Source organism: Rhinoraja longicauda, chromosome 12 (genome assembly GCF_053455715.1).
Source record: "Rhinoraja longicauda isolate Sanriku21f chromosome 12, sRhiLon1.1, whole genome shotgun sequence".
Lineage (NCBI taxonomy): Eukaryota > Metazoa > Chordata > Chondrichthyes > Rajiformes > Arhynchobatidae > Rhinoraja > Rhinoraja longicauda.
In genome coordinates, this window is record NC_135964.1 from 9,026,579 (window position 1) to 9,050,589 (window position 24,011).

The 24,011-nt window shown below is 45.9% G+C and overlaps 1 protein-coding gene across 4 annotated transcripts in view; it reads right to left on the reverse strand.

Moving 5' to 3' along the window:
* The window catches only part of gpm6bb (glycoprotein M6Bb), a 203,202-nt gene that overhangs the window by 36,438 nt on the left and 142,753 nt on the right, over positions 1-24,011 (reverse strand). For 3 of the 4 annotated variants that reach the window (XM_078408979.1, XM_078408981.1, XM_078408982.1), the window contains exons 2-3: positions 10,819-11,005; positions 4,099-4,255 (exon numbers count right to left, since the gene is read on the reverse strand). In XM_078408979.1, the coding sequence (XP_078265105.1) occupies positions 4,099-4,255; positions 10,819-11,005 (344 nt within the window). Of the gene's footprint in view, positions 1-4,098; positions 4,256-10,818; positions 11,006-23,484; positions 23,636-24,011 lie in introns of those variants that run through there. The other variant, XM_078408980.1, reaches the window with a different exon arrangement.

A 24,011-nucleotide genomic window follows, 5' to 3' on the forward strand; every position in this document is an offset into this window, starting at 1 on the left:
CACTGTGCTCTTCGGGACCTGCAATGCTGCAGAAATTGTTTTATACCCTTCCCCAGATCTGTGTCTCGACACAATCCTGTCTCGGAGGTCTACGGACAATTTCTTCATGGTTTGGTTTTTGCTCTGACATGCACTGTCAACTGTGGGACCTTATATAGACAGGTGTGTGCCTTTCCAAATCATGTCCAATCAATTTAATTTACCACCGGTGGACTCCAATCAAGTTGTAGATACATCTCAAGGATAATAAATGGAAACAGGATGAACCTAAGCTCAATTTTGAGTGTCATAGCAAAGGGTCTGAATACTTATGTAAATGTGATATTTCAGTTATTTCTTTATAATTACTTTGCAAAAATTTCTAAACACCTGTTCTCGCTTTTTTATTATGGGGTATTGTGTGTGGATTGATGATGATTTTTTTTTTTTTTAATCCATTTTAAAATAAGGCTGTAACGTTGTAAAATGTGGAAAAAGTGAAGGGGTCTGAATACTTTCTGAATGCACTGTACTACTATCCAAGTTGCCCCTGAAGACCCTCTTTTAATATCTCTCCTTTCGCTTTAACCCTATTCCCTCTAGTTTTAGAATCCTCTACCCTGGGAAACAAACTGTGAGTGTTCAGGGATTTTGGGGAGAAGGCAGGAGAATGGGGTTAGGAGGGAGAGATAGATTAACCATGATTGAATGGCAGATGGGCTGAATGGCTAAATTCTGCTCCTATCACTTATGACCTTATAGATTATAAATAGGGAGCAAGAGCTTCAGAGACATAAAAGAAGAAATTAACTGTGCTTCTAGGTAGGGTGAATAAATGCCCCTCGTGATCTTGTACACCTCAATGCCCCAAAGAGAGAAATCACAGACAATTCAAGCTCTCACTATAACTCAAACCCACAGGCCAGATAATAACCTGGTGACTCGGTTTATACCTGTTGGTGTTTTTCACATTTCAATTACTTCAAGGGTACATGCTTGAGTAGTTCCCATTGCGTCGAGTCTGGCTCTTCTAATCAGTCTGAAGAAGGGTCTCGTCTCGAAGAACTTTTTCAGTCAGAGAGTGGTGAAGGTGTGGAATTCTCTGCCTCAGAAGGCAGTGGAGGCCAGTTCGTTGGATGCTTTCAAGAGAGAGCTGGATGGAGCTCTTAAGGATTGCGGAGTGAGGGGGTATGGGGAGAAGGCAGGAACGGGGTACTGATTGAGTGATCAGCCATGATCGCATTGAATGGCGGTGCTGGCTCGAAGGGCTGAATGGCCTACTCCTGCACCTATTGTCTATTGTCTATTGTCTATTGACCCGAAACGTCACCCATTCCTTCTCTCCAGAGATGCCGCCTGTCCCGCTGAGTTACTCTGGCTTTTTGTGTCTGTCTTCGGTGTAAACCAGCATCTGCAGTTCCATCCTGCACATTGGTCCTCCAGCCTATCTCCTCATATACAGTCATACAATTCAGAAGCAGGCCCTTCGGCCCAACTCGTCCATGCTGACCAAGATGCCCCAACCAAGCTAGTCCCGTTTGCCTATGTTTGGCCCACATCCCTCTAAACCTTTCCTATCCATGTACTTGTCCAAGTGTCTTTTAAATGCGGTTGTGGTATTTGCCTCAACTACCTCCTCTGGCAGCTTGTTTCATGTACCCACCACCCTCTGAGTGTAAACGTTGCCCCTCAGGTTTGTATTAAATCTCGTCCCTCTCATCTTAAAAACGTGTCCTCTTGTTTTTGATTTCCCCCTCCCCTGGGCACGAGACTGTGTGCATTCACCCTATCTATTCCCCTCATGATTTTACACACCTCCATAAGATCACCCCTCAGCTTGCAGTGCTCCAAGGACTAAACTGCTTGCCTAACCAACCTCTCCCTCCAGCTCAGCCCCTCAAGTCCTGGTAACATCCTCCTAATTCTTCTCTGTACACTTTCCAGTTTAATGACATCTTCCTTTAGCAGGGTGACCAGAACTGTACACAATACTCAAAGTGTGGCCTTGCCAATATCTTGTACAACTGCGACATAATGTTCCAACTTCTATACTCAATACCCTGACTGACAAAGGCCAATGTACCAAAAGGCTCCTCGACCACCTTATCAACCCGTGACGCCACTTTCAGGCAACAATGTACCATGTCCTTACAGATCCCTCAGCTCTACAACACTCCCCAGGGCCCTACCATTCACTGTGAAGATCCTGCCTTGGTTTGACTTCCCAAAATGCAACACCTATCGTTTATGTGCATTAAACTGCATTTGCCATTCCTCAGCCCACTTGCCCACTCTATCCCCTAAAAACCACCTCCAGGGAGGATGAAGGGAAGGTTTGCACGGTGGATACCCAATCTGTATCGGCCTCTCCACTAGAGGTGTGCCATTGCTCACAGAGTATATTCAAGAAGGTAGACACAAAAAGCTGGAGTAACTCAGCGGGACTGGCTGAATGGGTGACGTTTTGGGTGGAGACCCTTCTTCAGACCCGGAACGTCACCCATTCCTTCTCTCCGGAGATGCTGCCTGTCCCGCTGAGTTGCCCCAGCTTTTTATATCTATCTTCGGTTTAAACCAGCATCTGCAGTTCCTTCCTACACATGTATTCAAGAAGGGATGTGCAAGATTTTTGTAATCTGAAGTCCTGCAGGGAATGTTCAGGAAAGGGTGTTATACAGTATCTTATACAGGTGCCAAGGAAATGGCAGAACCTATAAACAGTAACTCCATAAACAGCAAGACAGTTTATCCACATTAACTGTAATGAAATATCTTAATAATCTGGATTAGGAGCTGGAGGTATAATGCTTAATAACACAGCCACCTAAAATAGAAAATTGGACCCTGTGCAGTGCGAATGGGGACAAACAGAATCTCTTCCAAGGCAGCGAGTGACTCTTTAAAAGAGTACCTTGCTCCGCGTGTATCCATTTCACCTGCATGTGTTTTTTTTATCAGTCGCCATCTGATGCAAGATTACTTAGAAATATCAAAATAAATCATGGCAATCGCCAGAATCTGAGGATATCAAGTTCAGTGAACAATATATTTCAGCAAGTTATTTCGGTGAAGGAACATTTGCGTATAAATGACATTTTTCTTTCAAAATGTTTGCCGCTTTTGACTTCCAATACACGCATATTCTACCCATGTGTGCACGAGTCCAGAGAGAAACAAAGGATTAGTGTTTGCTCATAAAGTTGCAGATAGGAATTTCACCATCAGATCTAATGAGGTGAGAATGATTGATGTATCAGAGTTCAAAGCCAATTATTTATGCTCTTGCCAAGTACGCTCAGAGGGTTGTAAAATACTGTTGTCCATCAGTCATGATCTAATTGAATGTCAGGACTGGCTCATGGGGCCGAGTGGCCTGTTCTTGCTGGTTTGTGTATAATGACTGCCATGCAGCATTGCTACTTCACTGGCATTGGTACTTCTTTCCGCAGTGGTGCAGCGGTAGAGTTGCTGCCTCACAGCACTTGCAGCGCCGGAGGCCCGGGTTCGATCCCGACTACGGGCGCTTGTCTGTACGGAGTTTGTACGTTCTCGCCGTGACCTGCGTGGGTTTTCTCCGAGATCTTCGGTTTGCTCCCACACTCCAAAGGTGAACAGGTTTGTAGTTTAATTGGCATTGGTATACATGTAAATTGTCCCTAGTGTGTGCAGGGTAGTGGTAATGTGTGGGGATCGGTGGTTGGCGCAGACTTGGTGAGCCCAAGGGCCTGTTTCCGCGCTGTATCTCTAAACTAAGCTAAACTGACTCCACTAAAATCACCATCATTTCAACAGTGAATGGTGGCTTGTGAGTGAACCTTCTACCACCCTCCACTTCCCCACTTGAGTAGACACTCAAGTGCCAGGACAAGACGACCTGGTGACTCAGTGAGTGGGTTATTATAGTGCCTCAGTTGTGAAAACCACTGGCTGAGTGCTCAGCCCCACTTCTTCACCAGCACCTCACTGTTTTGGATTTATTTGGCGTTCACAGAACATTGCGGGCACTTCCTCTCATGGTACGAGCACAGTGTTTATTGCCCAAGCCTCTGTCTGTCAGCTGGGCCTGCAGTTAAAGGTCTACCACAGTATCATGACCGACATGCAGTCCGAGCTTCGTACCATTCCACTGATGCAGCGTCCACACGCAGTTGTCTTGAATTCGCCATGGATTTCTTTAACAGCGCTGGAGGTGTAGAACCCTTCCGCCAGCAGGATGATTCCGTACAGGAAGAAGAAGGAAGCAACTCCATAGATCACATACTGCATTATTTGGATTCTGAGGAGAGGAAAAGAGGCACATTTTACAGATTGTAAAAACTGCTGGTAAACAGTGGGGGAATATTAAATACGAGGATTGAAGGGAGGATTGCACATCAAAACTGCAGCTGATGAGGAAACAAAACAGAGTTAAACAGAGAAAATACTGGCTATTGTGGCGGATGGATCATTTGGCAAGTGCTTCATGGTCAGATACCAGAAACCTGAATCATAATATTAGACATTCCACGCAGTGGAAAGATTATGAAGTTAAGTTGTGAAACACGGAAACTCCAATGGGTAGTGCGATGGTCTAATGAGTGTTCATTTATGAGAAATGGGGCAACTTCCTGCGGAAATAGCCGAGAGGAAGCCTTTGAAGCAATGTGTTAAACATTTCCACAGTAGCATTCCGCCGGGGGATTTTCAAGCCAAATTTCTCCTGCTTCTGGACTCAATCTACACAGACTTTATATTGCAATTTAACTCATCACTAGGAACTCATTAAAACTGAGAGAGGAATCACTTATTGTCTTGCTTAGAAACATAGAAAATAGGAGCAGGAGGAGGCCAGCACCGCCATTCGAGCCAGCACCGCCATTGATTGTGATCATGGCTGATCATCCACAATCAGTAACCCGTGCCTGCCTTCTCCCCATGATTCCACTAGCCCCTAGAGCTCTATCTAACTCTCTTTTAAATTAATCCAGTGGATTGGCCTCCACTGCCTTCTGTGGCAGAGAATTCTACACATTCACAACTCTCTGGGTGAAAACGTTTTTTCTCACCTCAGTTTTAAATGGCCTCCCGTTTATTCTTAGACTGTGGCCCCTGGTTCTGGACTCCCCCAACATTGGGAACATTTTTCCTGCATCTAGCTTGTCCAGTCCCAGCTTCCTGCATCCTCATTGCTCCTTTGAACCAGCAGCAAGTTGAGAGCATTTATTCAGGTACTAATGATTGTCTTTCTGCTGACTCTGGGGCTGTAGAGAGCATCCTGTCCGGCAACATTACAGTCTGGTTTGGGAACAGCTCTGCCCAGGACAGGATGGCCCTGCAGAGAGTAGTGCGTTCGGCAGAACGCACCATGGGAACTACACTCGCCCCCCTGCAGGACCTATACATCAGGAGGTGCAGATCGAGAGCAAGCAAGATTATGAGGGACCCCTACCACCCCAGCAATGGACTGTTCCAGCTGCTACGGTCAGGCAAACGCCTCCGCTGTCACGCTGTGAAAACGGAGAGGATGAGACGGAGTTTCTTCCCACAGGCCATCAGGACTGTCAACTCTTATAACTCCAGGGAGTACATTTTGTCTTCTCTGTATTAACTTTTTTGTACACAATCCGCAGGCATTGCCACTTTCATTTCACTACACATCGTGTATGTGCATGTGACAAATAAACTTGACTTGACTTGACTGGATAGCATGCGGCAAAAGCTTTTCACTGTACCTCGGTACACGTGACAATAAAATGAACTGAACGAACTGAACCGAACTAATGTCCATCTTCTGATGAATAGCCTGAAGATGCCCATTGCACAAAGCATAATTCAACAAAACTGTAAGCATCCTCCTACAGATGCTGAAGGGCATGAATTGGATGAGGATGAAATGTTAAAGGAGTAACATGTCTCGTTTTAAAAACGTTCCTTTGGACTGGATTTGAAAAGGACCAGAGGACACTCTTGGCTATATTTAAGAGGGAGTTGGATGTGGCCCTTTTTGCTAAAGGGATCAGGGGGTATGGAGAGAAGGCAGGTACAGGTTACTGAGCTGGATGATCAGCCATGATCATATTGAATGGCGGTGCAGGCTCGAAGGGCCGAATGGCCTACTCCTGCACCTATTTTCTATGTTTCTATGTTTCTATGACACAGGTTTAAGGTGAAGGGGAAAACATTTAATCGGAATCTGAGGGTTACATTTTCACACAAAGGGTGGTGGGTGTATGGAACAAGCTGCCAGAAGAGGTAGTTGAGGCAGGGACTATCCCAACATTTAAGAAACAGGTATACGGATAGAACAGGTTTGGAGGGATATTGACCAAAGGCGGGTTAGGTGGGACTAGTGTAGCTGGGACATGTTGGCCGGTGTGGGCAAGTTGGGTCGAATGGTCTTTCTCTATGCTGTATCACTCTCTGACTCAATGAAAAACTATCCCCTTGTGGCAAAATGGACGTTGCAGAATCTGATCTACCATGAATACAGGGGGCCTTGCTTTTGGAGACACTCCCAGAACAAGATGCAGATACATTTCTAAACTGTATAGGTGCTTTACATCAATTCCATGTGCATTGAAATTTGGAAATGGATTGGAGCTTGACGTGACTAACATCACTACAATCACCTTCTACACAGCTGTTTGGGATACACCTCTGCAATGAGCAGGGATTCATTTGCTATGAACCAAGAACACTGCTTTCCCCCACAACTCAAGCGTTTTAATGTAAGGATTCTCTCCAACGTGCTATTTGGCTAATACTTTTATACCTGTAACTGGACTGTTGATAAATTGACAAACAGCAATACCACTGTATCATTAATACAGTAATATTTCATCATTTATTAGCATTAACAATATCTGATTTTAGGCAGAGTCAAAAAGGTATAGAGCCAGGCAGAACAGAAACGGGGACTTCGGTCTACTTTGACCATTACGTCCAAGTTGGCATTTTGGGCTTTCCCCATTTGCTTGCAGTCCACATAGTTTGTCCCAATGTCTTTTAAAAGTCATAATTGTCTCCATTCTATAGATTCCTCAGGCAGCTCAGCCCAGAAACTGACTACCCTCGGAATGAAAACTTTCCCCCCGAGGTCCCTCTGAAACCACTCCCCTCCCTTGTTCAGCTTATACCCTCTCGTTTTAGAAACCCCCATCCATGGTAAAGTAGGAGATACATTACAACATAGAACAGTACAGCACAAGAACAGGCCCTTCGGCCCACAATGGCTGTGCCGAAAATGATGCCAAGATCAATTCTTAAGGGCCTGCACAAAATCCATATCCCTTCATTCCCTGCACATCCATATGCCTATCCAAAAGTCTCTCAAATGCCACTATCGTATCTGCCTTAACCACCACCCTTGGCAGCATGTTCTAGGCACTCTGCGCACTGTGTAAAAAATATGCCCTATACATCTGCTTTAATCATTACCCCTCTCAACCTAAGGCTATGGCCTCTAGTACTTGATTTTTCCATACTAGAAAAAAAGTCTATCCTGTCTCTGCCTTTCACGATTTTATATTTATCGAGTACCTTGCCCATCTCCTGCGGCTCCATGCATAAAGAACCAATCTGCTTTCTCAGGGGCCATATTCTCGCAGATACTCTTTTTTCTTGAATGTACTAAATCAATCTTTGGCTTCTCTTTAATATTATCTGCCAGAGACATCTCCTCCCCTCTTTTTGCCCTCCTGATTCCCTTCGTAAGTATGCTTCTAATCTTCGACATTCCTCTGCAGATACATGTGATCCCAAGTATACCTGACCCACACCTCCTCCTGTCTCCTGCCCAGAACCTTGCCCTCCACTCTGTCGGGAAACCCTGAACTTTCATCGAAGTCACACCTTTGAAGGCAGTCCACTTTCCAGAGTCCCTTTGCCCCCAAACAGACTACTCCAATCTACTTTTGCAAGTTCCCGTCCAAAACCACCAAAGATTGGTGACCCAATTGAGAACTTTAAAATAGTTACGAGGTTGGTCCACAAATTAAAATGAATAGAACTCTGGTCGCATTTCCCAAAGCTCTCACCCGTTGACAGTTCAGTCACTAGCCCTGCTCATTTCCCTCGCTGGAGATCAGGTTTTGCCCTCTCCCTTGTTCGGCCCTCTACATATTGCCCAAAGAACCGTCGCTGAACACATTTGACAAATTGCACTCCACCTAGGCCCTTGGCACTTTGACAGTCCCATTCTATATTAGGAAAGTTAAAATCCCAACTGCGACAACTCTATTAGTTTTCCAGCAGTCTGCAATCGCCTAGAATCTTTGTCCTTCTAATTACCATTGGCTAGTTGGGGACCTATAATAATAATAATAATAATAATAATACATTTAATTTATATAGCGCTTTTCAGGAAACTCAAAGACGCTTTACAGAGCAAACAAGACATTAAAAACAAACAAACAAACAAAAGATTTGTCCAGACGGACAATGTCCAGATGTTAAGCCCAAAACAGTATGTTCGACCTCTTTTTATTTCTCATCTCCACCCATCTCCCCTCACTGGGCGAACCTTGAATGGGGGCGGCACAGTGGCACAGCGGTGGAGTTGCAGCCTTAAAGCACTGGACACCTGGGTTCGATCATGAACACAGGTGCTAGCACATCTGTACAGAGTTTGCACGTTCTCCCAGTGACTGTGTGGAATTTGTCCGGGTGCTGCCGTTTCTTCCCATATCATATCATATCATATATATCATATACAGCCGGAAACAGGCCTTTTCGGCCCACCAAGTCCGTGCCGCCCAGCGATCCCCGTACATTAACACTATCCTACACCCACTAGGGACAATTTTTACATTTACCCAGCCAATTAACCTACATACCTGTACGTCTTTGGAGTGTGGGAGGAAACCGAAGATCTCGGAGAAAACCCACGCAGGTCACGGGGAGAACGTACAAACTCCTTACAGTGCAGCACCCGTAGTCAGGATCGAACCTGAGTCTCCGGCGCTGCATTCGCTGTAAGGCAGCAACTCTACCGCTGCGCTACCGTGCCGTATGCCATATTCCAGTTGTGCAGGTTTCTAGGTTAATGGGCCTCTGTAAAACAGCCCCCAGTGCGTAGTGGACGGGTGATCGTGGATCGATGCGGACTCGGTGGGCCCGTTTCCATGCTGTTTCCCCAAACTAAAACCAAATGTCAACTTGGACTACTGCTGTGGTTTCTTCATATCAGTAAAGCAACTCTCCCTCCCTCTCTTTACTTCTCCCTCTACAGAAGTAAGGCCAAGGAAGAATTGCATAAAAATAACCATGACTTTATCCTGCTGTCACCCTCCACAAATCCTCCTGACTGAAGCTTCATGAGGCAAAGCTTCAGCACTTACCCTCTACATCAGTATAGAAGTTGGGAGGTCATGTTGCAGTTGTATGTGACATAGGTGAGGCCGCATTTAGAGTATTGTGTTCAGATCTGGGCACCATGTTATAGGAAAGATGTTGTCAAGCTGGAAAGGGTACAGAGAAGATTTACGAGGATGTTGCCAGGACTAGAGGGTGTGAGCTATAGGGAGGGTTGAGTAGGCTGGGACTCTATTCCCTGGAGCGCAGGAGGATGAGGGGTGATCTTATAGAGGCGTATAAAATCATGAGAGGAATAGATTGGGTAGACGCACAGAGTCTCTTGCCCGGAGCAGGGGAAATCAAGGACCAGAGGACATAGGTTTAAGGTGAACATGGCCCAGCTACACTAGTCCCACCTGCCTGCGTTTGGTCGATATCCCTCCAAACCTGTCCTATCCATGTAACTAACTGTTCCTTAAGCGTTGGGATAGTCCCTGCCTCAACTACCTCCTCTGGCAGCTTGTTGCATACACCCACCACCCTTGAAAAAGTTACCCCCTCAGATTCCTATTAAATATTTTCCCCTTCACCTTGAACCTATGTCCTCTGGTCCTCGATTTCCCTACCCTGGACAAGAGATTCTGTGCATCTGCCTGATCTATTCCTCTAAGAGGCAGGTTATTAAAATCAGATAAGTAGTAAAGGAATAAATTTATGGAAAAGCACAGTTTTGCGCAGCTGAGCTCAAAAGGATCAGTAAGGATTAAAAAATGGTATTTAATAGAAATAGAACTTGGCATTAATATCCCAACCTAATATTCCCAGCACAAGGCCTATTTATACAACAATGGATCCTCCCACACTGCATATATTGCCACAGTAGGCCTGCTGATAATGGAGAAAAGACAATGGTTGGGGTTGTTTAGTTTAGAGATGCAGCTCGGAAACAGGCCCTTCGGCCCACTGTGTCCGCGCCGACCAGCGATCCCCGCACATTAACTTCTACCATCCTACACACACGAGGGGAAATTTTCTACATTTATACCAAGCCAATTAACCTACAAACTTGTATTTCTTCGGGGTGTGGGAAGAAACCAAAGACGTACAGGTATGTAGGTTAATTGGCTGGGCAAATGTTTAAAAAAAATTGTGGGTGTAGGATAGTGTTAGTGTGCGGGGATCGCTGGGCGGCGCGGACCCGGTGGGCCGAAGGGCCTGTTTCTGCGCTGTATCTCTAAATCTAAAACAATCTAAATCTCGGGGGAAAACCCAAGCGGCCAAAGGGAGACCGTACAAGCTCCATACCGACAGCACTTGTAGTCAGGATCGAACCCGGGTCTCTAGCGCTGTAAGGCAGCAACCCTACCGCTGCGCCACCGTGCCGCCCGTTGTGTTTAAACCCACCCTGGTGCTCAGTGGAATCTATCACACCGAGCCGTCGCCAGTCACTCCATGAAGAGTAACGTCGGAAGACAGAACGTGTTCAGTTCAGTTCAATCCATTATCATGTGTATTGAGGTACGGTGAAATGGTGTTGTGGTGTGATGGGAAAATTGCACAACTTACACGTCAATCAGCATGACATGGTCGCTGGGGTTGCTGGAGAAGTACATGTGCACAATCCTCTCCACCTTCGTAAGGGCCACATGACCACAGCCGCAGAACAACGCCACTCCGGAGAAGCACAAAATGGTCGCCACCAGTGACGCATATGGGACTCCGCCAAGACATTTAATGCAGCACTCAAAGCAACCTGCGAAAAGGAAGAGAGTAAGGCGGTTAGTGGCACGTTTCTTCACCAGCGGGCTACATAAATCACACTGACATGAAGCTCCTCTGGTCTTGTGAGGAGCGGCCAACACTGAAATGGTGATGTGTGGAGCCCTCTTCTGTACCAATTGTGACCATGTTCTAAACAGGCTTTAAGATTAAGATGTGGTGGGGAGGAGGGGGTTGAGGAGGGAAGCTGTTCAGCTTCTATGAAACTCTATGAAACTCTACTATGAAGATAATAATAAGCACAGAACATAAACTATGGATCGTGGTACTTCCTCAGGAGAGAAGTGGAACATGTGACCATCACTCCATCCTGCAGGCCACAGTGGGAAACAAGGGCCATGAATGCCCCATTAGTTTTATCAGGCAGGAAACCAGAGGCAGCATCTCCATGATTTCCTGAACCGGTAGATCTGCTATTCACCGGGAACGTTTAGTGACAGAGAGTCAAACAGGTCCACTGACCCAAAGTCCTTGCCTGACAAAGATGCCTCATCTAAGCTAGTCCCATTTGCCCACGTTTGGCCCATATTGCTCTGAACCTTTCCCAAACTTGTACCTGTCCAGGTATCTTTTCCATGCTGTTATCGTCCTTGCCTCAACTACCTCCTCTGACAGCCCGCCAAGAAACCCTTGCTTTCCCTCTCTCTCCGTCTGTCTCTCCACCATCATAGTTCTCTGACTAGTTTCAATGTCATGATTAAATAATGCTGATTGTGTGCCTCGTTGTCACCTTCCCCTCAGCTAACAAAGAAACAATCTACATTTCCTCATCACCATCTGCTTTGATCTGTTGTTTTCACACCTTACCCTTCCATGTCTCTAGACTCTCTCTCCCCCGACTCTCTGTCTGAAGAAGGGTCTCGACTCAAAAGGTCACCCATTCCTTCTCCCCGGAGATATTGTCTTTCCTGCTGAGTTACTCCAGCATTTTGTGTCTATCTTCTGGCAGCTTGTCCCATATGCCCAAAACTCCCTGAGCATTCTCAGTTGAGGTCAGATTAATTCTAGATCCATTTATATCTATGTGCTCCTCTGAACTTAATACTGCCTACAGGGGCAAGTTGGAAACCCTCCCATGCATTCACTCCTTGTACTGAATGGATTTCTTTCGATGGGCAAAGGGCAGGGTACCAGTCCCTAGTTCAGATTTGCGAAAATTAAGAGCATTGAAATTTGAAAATGTGCACAAGGTTTTTGGAGAGGAAATGTGACCTGACACACTGTCTACACTGGCCTAGCCATATCTGGTTAGGTTTCCAAACTCAACTGGGTTCCACTTATGTAACCCTCAAATTGCATTAGACCCACCCGGGGACTTTAGCACAGTCAGGAACGGAGACTTGGACAGAGTGGATGTGGAGAGGATGTTTCCACTAGTGGGAGAGTCCAGGACTAGAGGTCATAGCATCAGAATTAAAGGTTGTTCCTTTCGGAAGGAGATGTGGAGGAACTTCTTTAGTCAGAGGGTGGTGAATTCATTGCCACAGAAGGCAGTGGAGGCCAAGTCAATGGATATTTTTAAAGCAAAGATAGATAGACTCTTGATTAGTACGGGTGTCAGGAGTTACGGGGAGAAGGCAGGAGAATGGGGTTAGGAGGGAGAGGAAGATCAGCCATGATTGAATGATGGAGTAGACTTGATGGGCCGAATGGCCTAATTCTGCTCCTATCACTTATGACCTTATGAGTTCCATGCCCTATACAAAACTAATGTGACTGTCAACCAAAGATAATAGAGCAGAGCAAGATAGACAACTCAACCCTAAAAACCATAGTATGTCATGGCACCATTTTAGTAGGCAGAAACTTGCAGAGACATTTTAAAAGAAAAATAACAAAAATCTGTGAATTGATAGATGAGATATATTCTGCATTTTTATGGTATCATCACACATACTGTTCTCCCAAAACACTGATTACACTGCGAGAGGCATAACGAACGGAGGGTTTTGCTTACTAAAATGGCGGACATTACGCTCCTTTGCGTACTACACTTCAGTATAGGCGATTTAGACGGAGTGGTTCATCTTGCTCCTCTAGTATCTTTGCTGTCAACATTACTGTGCTTTGCTCAGTGCAATTGATGGATTGTAATGGGCACAGCAACACCTTTAACATTAAATAATACTTTGTCTCATTGTGTGCTGGGACATTGGCAGTCTTGAAATTCTTTGTGTTTTGCGAATCCCAGTCTGGGAGTTTAGAATCTACATATAACATGTGTAGGAGGGAACTCGAGATGCTGGTTTTTACACCGAAAACAGACACAAAATGCTTTAGTAGCTCCATGCTGCCCACTTACAGCATGGAGGCACTACACCGACACACTAGAGAATGAAGAAGAAGGGTCTCGACCCGAAACGTCACCCATTCCTTCTCTCCTGAGATGCTGCCTGACCTGCTGAGTTACTCCAGCATTTTGTGAAATAAATACCTTTGATTTGTACCAACATCTGCAGTTATTTTCTTACACGAGAGAATGATAGTGTGTGTGGTAGTGGGCACCCTGCAACCAATACCACATCACCACTTCATTCAGTTCAACTATTCACTCTGGCACAGCACTCTGCTGTTAGATACAAGGACACCAGTTCACCACATGAATCTCACAGTATACAATCATCTAAAACAGTCACAAAATGCTGGAGTAACTCAGCGGGTCAGGCAGCATCTCTGGATAGAAGGAATGGGCGACGTTTCGAGTCAAGACCCTTCTCCAGACTGAGAGTCAGGGGAGAGGGAGACATAGAGATATGGAAGGTAAGGTGTGAAAACAACAGATCAAAGCAGATGTTACTAAGGAAATCTGGAATGGTTCATTGTTGGCTGAGGGGAAGGTGACAACGAGGCACACAATCAGTATTATTTAATCTGGAGGACAGTAGAACTAGTCAGAGAACTAGGGTGGGGGAAGGGACGGAGAGAGAGAGGGAAAGCAAGGGTTACTTGAAGTTAGAGAAATCAATATTCATACCGCTGGGGTGTAAGCTGCCCAAGCAAAATATGAGGTGCTGTTCCTCCATTTTGTGCTGGGCCTCACTCTGACAGTGGAGGAGGCCCAGGACAATGAACCATTCTGCACCTCTACATATAACAATTTATATCAACTGAAAACAGCATAATTGTGATTATTTTAAAAATTTAGGCTTATACTCGCTGGAATTTAGAAGACTTAGGGGGGATCTTATAGAAACATATAAAATTCTTGAGGGGTTGGACAGACTAAATGCAGGAAGATTGTTCCCGATGTTGGGGAAGTCCAGAACCAGGGGTCACAGCTTAAGGATAAGGGGGAAGTCTTTTAGGAATGAGATGAGAAAACAGTTCTTCACACAGAGAGTGGTGAATCTGTGGAATTCTCTGCCACAGAAGGTAGTTGAGGCCAGTTCATTTGCTATATTTAAGAGGGAGTTAGATGTGGCCCTTGTGGCTAAAGGGATCAGGGGGTATGGAGAGAAGGCAGGTACGGGATACTGAGCTGGATGATCAGCCATGATCATATTGAATGGCGGTGCGTACAGGCTCGAAGGGCCGAATGGCCTACTCCTGCACCTATTTTCTATGTTTCTATAATCTCTACTCTCCAAGTGCAATGACCAAGACCTATCCAGATATTTGTGACTATCGAAAAAATTATATTTTATTACGATTAGGTTTGCTTTTAATATTCCATACATTTTCAAATCAGGTGCTTGGTTAAAGGGAGATCAAAGCAATCTTATTTCATAATACTGATCCTTGATTGAATGGGCTGTGAATCTTTGAGAGTCACCTTGTTTAGAAGGTAGTGCAGAATTGAGGCAAGTTGTTGATCGCTGAAGAATATTCCATGGACAAGCCATCGTGATCGTTTTTTCCAAGTATGGGACGTTTGAAATGACCATCCATCAGTGCATGGATCATCCATCCCACTAGTGGAAACATCTTCTCCACATCCACTCTATCCAAGCCTTTCACTATTTGGCACGTTTCAATGCCCCTCGACACGCCCCCCCCCCCCCCCCCCCGAAAAAAGTCAGCTTTTCCTCTCACGGATGAGGGCTAACATAGAGCCTTTTACCAGAAATCTTAACTCTACATCTATCACCACACCTGCTGCCTGACCCGCTGAGGATTTTCAGCCTTTTCTGTTGCCCTGAGTCATCACGTTAATTTTGTGCATCTACCTTGTCTGTTTCGTACAGCTACAAGTGATAGGAGCAGAATGAGGCCGTCCGGCCTATCCAGTCTACACCGCCATTCAATCATGACTGATTTAACTCTCCCCCTCAACCCCATTCTCCTGCCTTCTCCCCATAACCCCTGACACCTGCACTAATCAAGAATCTATTTATCTGTGCCTTATAAATATCCAGTGTTGGCCTCCACAGCCTTCTGTGGCAATGAATTCCACAGATTCACCACCGTCTGACTAAAGAAATTCCTCCTCATCTCCTTCCTAAAGGAATGTCCTTTTATTCTGAGGCTATGGCCTTTAGTTCTAGACTCTCCCACTAGTGGAAACATCCTCTCCACATCCACTCTATCCAAGCCTTTCACTATTTGGTAAGTTTCGATGAGGTCCCCCCTCATTCGTCTCAACTCCAGTGAGTACAGGCTTAGCACCACCATACATTAACCCACTCATTCCTGGGATCATTCTGGTAAACACCCTCTGAACCCTCTCCAATGCCAGCACATCCTTCCTCAGGTATGGGGCCCAAAATTGCTCACAATACTCCAAATGCGGTCTGACCAGCACCTAATGTAGAGCCACAGCATTACATCCCTGTTCTTGGATTCTAGTCCGATCGATATAAATGCTAGCAATTGTGTTCGCTTAGCTTCCAGTTTCCCAGAAGGTAATGTCGACGAAAAGCAATTTGGAGCCAGGTGTGTAGCTGAGAGTAACAGAGGTTCCCAGAAATGTAATCAGCTCATGGAAATAAGGTCAGGGTGTGTCACCAGCTCCCGTGAAAAACATCACCCACTTAGACACAAAATGCTGGAGTAACTCATGCGGGTCAGGCAGCATCTCTGGGGAGAAGGAATGGGTGACGTTTCTGGTCGAGACCCTCCATCATTCCCTACATCTTGATTTTTTGCGTATCATTGTTGTCCTCTTTGAAACCACTGGCAACGTCCCGTGAACTCCCTGCCACTGTCTGTGCAGTTTAGTGGAGTTACTGCCATGGTACAGCTTGCTGCAGCGAGCAGCAATGTGATGGAGGATGTTGTGGTGAGATTCACTATTGCAATCGGTTGTACTCATAACTACTGCAGTCGCATTGATCATCTGCAATTGAAGTCTTCTCTCCAGATTGGATAACAAATTGTAGCTGAATGAACCATTCCACATTTCCTAGGTATTTATTTACAAAATGCTGGAGTAACTCAGCAGGTCAGGCAGCATCTCTGGAGAGAAGGAATGGGTGACGTTTTGGGTCGAGACCCTTCTTCAGAGGGAAGGTGACAATGAGGCACACAATCAGTTAAATTAATCTGGACAGTGAAACTTGTCAGAACTAGGATGGGGGAGGGATGGAGAGAGAGAGAAAGCAAGGGTTACTTGAAGTTAGAGAAATCAAATTCATACCGCTGGGGTGTGAGTTGCCCAAGCGAAATATGAGGTGCTGTTCCTCCAATTTGTGCTGAGTCTGAAGAAGGGTCTCGACCTGAAACGTCACCCATTCCTTCTCTCCTGAGATGCTGCCTGACCTGCTGAGTTACTCCAGCATTTTGTGAATAAATACCTTCGATTTGTACCAGCATCTGCAGTTATTTTCTTATTCTACATTTCCTTATCAGTATCTGCTTTGATCTGTCATTTTCACACCTTACCCTTCCATATCTCTATGTCTCCCTCCCTACTTTAGCTTAGAGATGCAGCATGGGAACAGATCCCTTCCGCACCGACCAGTGATCCCCGCACACTAACACTATCCTACACACACTGGGGACAATTTACAATTATACCAAGCCAATTAACTGACAAACCTGTACATCTTTGGAGTGTGGGGAACTGAAGACCCCGGAGAAATCCCACGCTAGTTATGGGAGAACGTACAAACTCCATACTGACAGCACCCAGAGTCGGGATCGAACCCGGGTCTCTGGCGGTGGAAGGCAGCTACTCTACCGCTGCGCCACTGGTAAGGTGTGAAAATGACAGATTAAAGCAGATGCTGCTAAGGAAATGTAGAATGGTTGATTGTTGGCTGAGGGGAAGGTGACAACGAGGCACACATTCAGTTAAACTAATCTGGACAGTGAAACTTGTCAGAACTAGGATGGGGGAGGGATGGAGAGAGAGAGAAAGGAAGGGTTACTTGAAGTTGGAGAAATCAAATTCATACCGCTGGGGTGTGAGCTGCCCAAGCGAAATATGAGGTGCTGTTCCTCCAATTTGCGCTGGGCCTCACTCTGACAGTGGAGGAGGCCCAGGACAGAAAGGTCAGTATGGGAATGGGAGGGGGAGTTAACATTTTTAATCAACCGGGTGATCGCCTATCTTCGGTGGAAACCAGCATCTGCAGTTCCTCCCTACACATACAATAATCTGACATTGTGAAATGAATTATCCAAAGCATTTTGTTTCAGAATCAAAATTACTGTCACATGGGGCGGCACGGTTAATTGGCATTGGTATAAATGTAACTTGTCTCTAGTTTACATTGGTAAATAAATAAATTGTCCCGAGTGGTAATGTGCGAGGTTTGCTGGTTGGCGCGGACTCGGTGGGCCGAAGGGCCTGTTTCCATGCTGTATCTCTAAACTAAACTAAACTAAAGACAGGGTAACTCCCAAATCTCCAAACACCTCACATTGCAGTGCCAAAATCAGCAGTCATGTCCCAACATTCCAATGGCCAAGTCAGTGGATATTTTTAAGGCAGAAATAGACAGATTCTTGATGAGTGCGGGTGTTGGGGGTTATGGGGAGAAGGCAGGGGAATGGGGTTAGGAGGGAGAGATAGATCAGCCATGATTGAATGGCGGAGTAGACTCGATGGGCCAAATGGCCTAATTTTGCTCCTAGAAGGGTCGAGACACTTCTTAAGAATAAGGGGTAGGCCATTTAGAACGGAGATGAGGAAAAACCTTTTCACTCAGAGAGCTGTGAATCTGTAGAATTCTCTGCCTCAGAAGGCAGTGGAGGCCAATTCTCTGAATGCATTCAAGAGAGAGCTAGATAGAGCTCTTAAGGATAGCGGAGTCAGGGGGTATGGGGAGAAGGCAGGAACGGGGTACTGATTGAGAATGATCAGCCATGATCACATTGAATGGCGGTGCTGGCTCGAAGGACCAAATGGCCTCCTCCTGCACCTATTGTCTATTGTCTATTGTCTATCATTTGTGACCTTCAGAACATTTATAATCTCCTCCCAGAATCAATACTTTGCTCCACAGCAAGCAAGCAGAGTATTACAGAAGCTGAAACGGTCCCTGGTTTCTGTGAAGGAAATGAAAGAGTTAATGCCCAGCCTCCCCACTCTGCTCGAATTATTTAACCTTGACTTGTTTCCACTCAACAGCTTCATCTGTTCCATTTTAGGTTATGCCTGCAAGCTATTTACAGTCAATGGTAATAAAAAGACAGATTCTCCTCCTGCCTGCATCCCTATAAAAAATATTTACTAACTATAGTTGAAAACAACACTGTTAAATCTGGCATCCCGATCTGATGAAAGTAAAGGAAATTAATACCACCTATGGACAGGATAAGTACTTTCCACTGGTTGGGGCATCTTTGTAAATGCAACTATGGATGTTTATTTTTTTGCTCATGACCCAATATGTTTATGTGAAAGTACATCGCTTGTTCTAAAACTCCTAAAACAGTAAAAACAAAATCAAATGTTTTCAGAAGGTAGACACAAAATGCTGGAGTAACTCAGCGGGACAGGCAGCATCTCTGGAGAGAAGGAATGGGTTCTCTCCAGCGATCTCTCCAGAGATGCTGCCTGTCCCGCTGAGTTACTCCAACCTTTTTTTTTGTCTACCTTCAATTTGAGCCAGCATCTGCAGTTCTTTCCTACACAATTAACCTACAAACCTGCACGTCTTTGGTTTGTGGGAGGAAACCGAAGTTCTCGGAGAAAACCCACGCCGGTCACGGGGAGAACGTACAAACAGCGCCCGTCGCCGGGATCGAACCCGGGTCTCTGGCGCAGTAAGCGCTGTAAACGCTGTAAGGCAGCAACTCTACCACTGAGCCCCTTCTCCCTGTTGGGAATGAGACATTTCCCTGTGCCTTCTCAACTTTCTACTTTCCCAAGCCCTGGCAAAGGGGGCTGAGTGGAGCCAAGCACAGCGGGAAACACTGAGCACACTCACTCACTCACTCACTCACCGAGAAAGCCTCTCTTCCTCTTGCTATTCACTCTCCTGCCATAGCTGTTTGTGCTCATTTCCAAACTACAAACTGTTCAGGTTACGAACAGTTCTCAGGGACGGAAGCCTTTTGTAACCTGGGGACCTCCTGTCATTGATTAACGCAGAAGATCGTTTCGCTCAACACCTTCGCTCAGTCCGCCTTAACCAACCTGATCTCCCGGTGGCCCAGCACTTCAACTCCCCCTCCCACTCCCAGTCTGACCTTTCTGTCATGGGCCTCCTCCAGTGCCATAGTGAGGCCCACCGGAAATTGGAGGAACAGCAACTCATATTTTGCCTGGGCAGCTTGCAGCCCAGTGGTATGAACATTGACTTCTCCAACTTTAGATAGTTCCTCTGTCCCTCCCTTCCCCTCCCCCTTCCTAGTTCTACCTCTATCTTCCTGTCTCCACCTATATCCTTCCTTTGTCCCGCCCCCCCTGACATCAGTCTGAAGAAGGGTCTCGACCCGAAACGTCACCCATTCCTTCTCTCCTGAGATGCTGCCTGACCTGCTGAGTTACTCCAGCATTTTGTGAATAAACGCAGAAGATAGTTCATTTAACAATGTATCCTCTGTTTTTACAGTGGAGAAAGACATGAAGCTGGGGAAGTTGGGACAGTTAATGGAGATGTCTAGAGAACAGTCCATATTTCAGTCAAGGAGGTGCTGGACATCCTGAGGCATATAAATCTCCCGGGAACAACAGGCCAGTGAGCCTAACATCAGTGGGCATGTGGGCTAATGAACTGTTAATGGTGTTTAATGCAGACAAGTGTCGGGTGTTTGATTTTGAGAAGTCAAACCAGTGCCAGACCTTCCAGTGAAAGACTGGGCCCTGGGGAATGTTGTAGAGCAGAGGTATCTAGGAGTGCAGATATATAGTTCCTAGAAAATAGCATCACAGGTGGTCAAGATGGCAGACACAAAATGCTGGAGTAACTCAGCGGGTCAGGCAGCATCTCTGGAGAGAAGGAATGGGTGACATTTCGGTTCGAGACCCTTCTTCAGTGGTCATGACCCGAAACGCCACCCATTCCTTCTCTCCAGAGATGCTGCCTGACCCGCTGAGTTACTCCAGCATTTTGCGTCTACCCAGGAAGGATGTTGTTATGCTGAAAAGAGTACAAAGAAGATTACGAAGATGTTGCCAGGACCTGAGGGCCTGAGCTGTCGGGAGAGGTTGGGCAGGCTGGGACTCTATTCCTCGGAGCGCAGGTGGATGAGCGGATATCTTATAGACGTGTATAAGATCATGAGGGTAATAGATAGGGTGAATGCTACTTTTTCCCACACAGAGGGCCAATCTAGACTTTTTGCAGAAAATGTTCTTTTCCCCTTTCAGCCATAAACTAAAATTTAATTCTGTATCGTCATAGAGTCATACAGCAAGGAACCTGCCCAAAGGGCGGTGGGTGTATGGAATGAGGCTGGTTGAGGCTGATACCATAACAACATTTGGAAGACATTTGCACAAGTGCGCGTGTGTGCGTGTGTGTGTGTATGTGTGTGTGTGTGTGTGTGTGTGTGTGTGTGTGTGTGTGTGTGTGTGTGTGTGTGTGTGTGTGTGAGGGAGGGGGGGAGGGGGGTTGGTAGGGAGAGGTGTTTGGAGGGATATGGACAATGTGGGAAGGTGGGACTGGTTTAGGTGGGGCGTCTCAGTTGGTTTGGGCAGGTTCCTTGCTGTATGACTATGACGATACAGAATTAAATTTTAGTTGATGGCTGAAAGGGGAAAAGAACATTTTCTGCAAAAAGTCTAGATTGGCATTTCTGTACAGCACTTAGATGTGCCGACATGAAATAGAGGGTCTGTCTGATTCCACACTGTTATTCAAGGAAGACCAGAGTATTGTCAGTGGGTGGTGAATCTGTGGAATTCATTGCCACAGAAGGCTGTGGAGGCCAAGTCAATGGATATTTTTAAGGCAGAGATAGATTCTTGATTAGTACGGGTGTCAGGGGTTACGGGGAGAAGGCAGGAGAATGGAGTTAAGAGGGGGAGATAGATCAGCCATGATTGAATGGTGGAGTAGACTTGATGGGCTGAATGGCCCAATTCTGCTCCTATCACTTCTGAACTTCTGAACTTATGATCCGGCTTGTAAGAGACTCCAGACCCACGAATGTGGTTCACTCTTAAATGCCCTCAGTACCAACCTACCCCACAACATATGGTGCCACAAGGAAGGACACCATATGCTGTTGAACTTGCCAGCAACATACATGCCTATAAACCCAAATTTAAAACTAATTCTAACCAATATTTCTTCTCCATTCCCAGAATGCACTACAATGCCGAGAACTATATTCTGTGCCCTGTATCTTCCCCTTTGCTCTATCCATTGTTCTGAAGTTTGAGCTGATTGTACAGTAAATGCAATCTGTTTGGATAGCATGCAGACCAAAACTTGTCACTGTACCTAGGCACAGGTGACAATAATAACTCTAAACCTAAATAGATCAACCCCTTATTTATCCATTCTATTTTACAGTCATGCTAAACCATACTTTACCATTATTGCAATATATATGGAATTAAAACAAACAGCTTTCTCAATAGAATGAGATGATAATCCATTCCCTCAGCCCCTTAAAGCAATTGCTTTGTCACAGAGATTCTTCACTCTTCACTTCAACAGCTTTATTTTAGTTTAGAGACACAGCGCGGAAACAGGCCCTTCGGCCCACCAAGTCCACACCGACCAATGATCCTCGCACATTAACATTAGGGACAATTTACACTTGTACCAAGCCAATTATCCTACAAACCTGTACGTCTATGGAGTGTGGGAGGAAACCGAAGGTCCCGGAGAAAACCCACGCAGGTCACGGGGAGAACGTACAAACTCCGTACAGACAGCGCCCGTAGTCGGGATCGAACCTGGGTCTTCGGCGTTGCAAGCGCTGTAAGGCAGCGTCTCTACCACTGCGCCACCGTGCCGCCCCGAGGTATATTGGGGACTTGGCCTGGTGGACCAGGGGCAAACAGGATATAATTGGCAACACGATGAAGTGCGGATGCTGGAATCTTGAGCAGAACACAAAGTGCTGGAGTAACTTAACAAGTCGGGCATGGTCAGTATTGGTGACATTTTGGATTCGGACCCTTCTTCAATGGTTACTAGTTTTCTGGGACGAGCAAAAAATGTAGACATTTTCCAAAGACGTACAGGTTTGTAGGTTAATTGGCTTGATATAAAAGTTAAATTGTCCCTAGTGTGTGTAGGGTAGGGTTAATGTGTGGGGATCGCTGGTCGGCACAGACTCGGTGGGCCGAAGGTTCTACTTCCGTGCTGTATCTCTAAACTAAACTAAACTAAACTAAACTAAAAGGGGTAGGATGGAACTGCAGATGCTAGTTTAAACCGGAGAAAGGCACAAAAAGCTGGAGTAACTCATTGGGACAGGCAGCATCTCTGGAGAGAAGGAATGGGTGACGATTCGGGTCGAGACCCTACTTCAGACTAAAAAGGATCAGGCTGGTAAACCGTATAGGATTGTTGAGATGTGACATTTGATTCTTTTGGAAAGATGGTGGAAAGATGAAAGGCAGCTTGCGGTTGATGACTGGAGATCCCAAAGACTGTACAGCCGTTGCTCAAGAGCAGATTGTGTATCTCCATCCAACAACTGGTGTCAGGGCAGACAGACAAACAATGCCTTGGCAGCCTCGATGGGCTTATGCAGTGCGGATATTAATTGAGGATGGGAAAGGTAAATTAGAAAGTAAGAAGAAAGTATCTTGAAAGCAAAATAAACCGTACAGTGGGCCCCAGACGATAACAAAATCTGGACAAGAGAGTCAGGCCATTTAGATGATGTTACACGACAAATCTTTCATTACATTTTGATGGGAATGTAACCTTGCCTGCAACATGGCAGGTCTGGGAATCTGCATGGATTTTCCCCAGGATTTCTGAGGGCTGACTAGGAAGATTTTAGTTTAGTTTAGTCTCGTTTAGTTTAGAGATAGAGTGCAGAAACAGGCCCTTCGGTCCACCGAGTCCGCACCGACCAGCGATCCCCGCACATTAACACCACCCTACACACACTAGGGAGAATTTACATTTACACCAAGCCAATTAACCTACAAACCTGTACGTCTTTGGAGTGTGGAAGGAAACTGAAGATCTCGGAGAAATCCCATGCAGGTCACAGGGAGAATGTCCAAACTCCGTACAGACGGCACCGGTAGTCGGGATCGAACCGGGTCTCTGATGCTGTAAGCGCTGTAAGGCAGCAACTCTACCGCTGCGCCTGTGCACAGCACACACTGGAGCTGGCTGCAGTTCCCCAGTTGAGAGTGGAAGAATCAGAAAGCAACACCTCGCACATAACCCACCCAAGGATATCCCGTGGCATCGAGGCGCAGTTCAATGTAAGCAGCCATTACCCTGCAGTGCTTTGTAAACGTCATTGGGTTTTGTCCATCAGTTTTCTATCAAAGACAGTGGCCCCTTTAAATCCTCTGGGGGAACAGATGTACGAGCTTCCATGACCAATTATGCCATGGTGGCAGTTTTCCTGCAGACACAATCGACCAGAACAATGAGGTTACTGCACTATGAGCAGAGAGAGTTGAAAGCAGACTTCATGGGAAACTTTGGCATTGCATTTTTCTT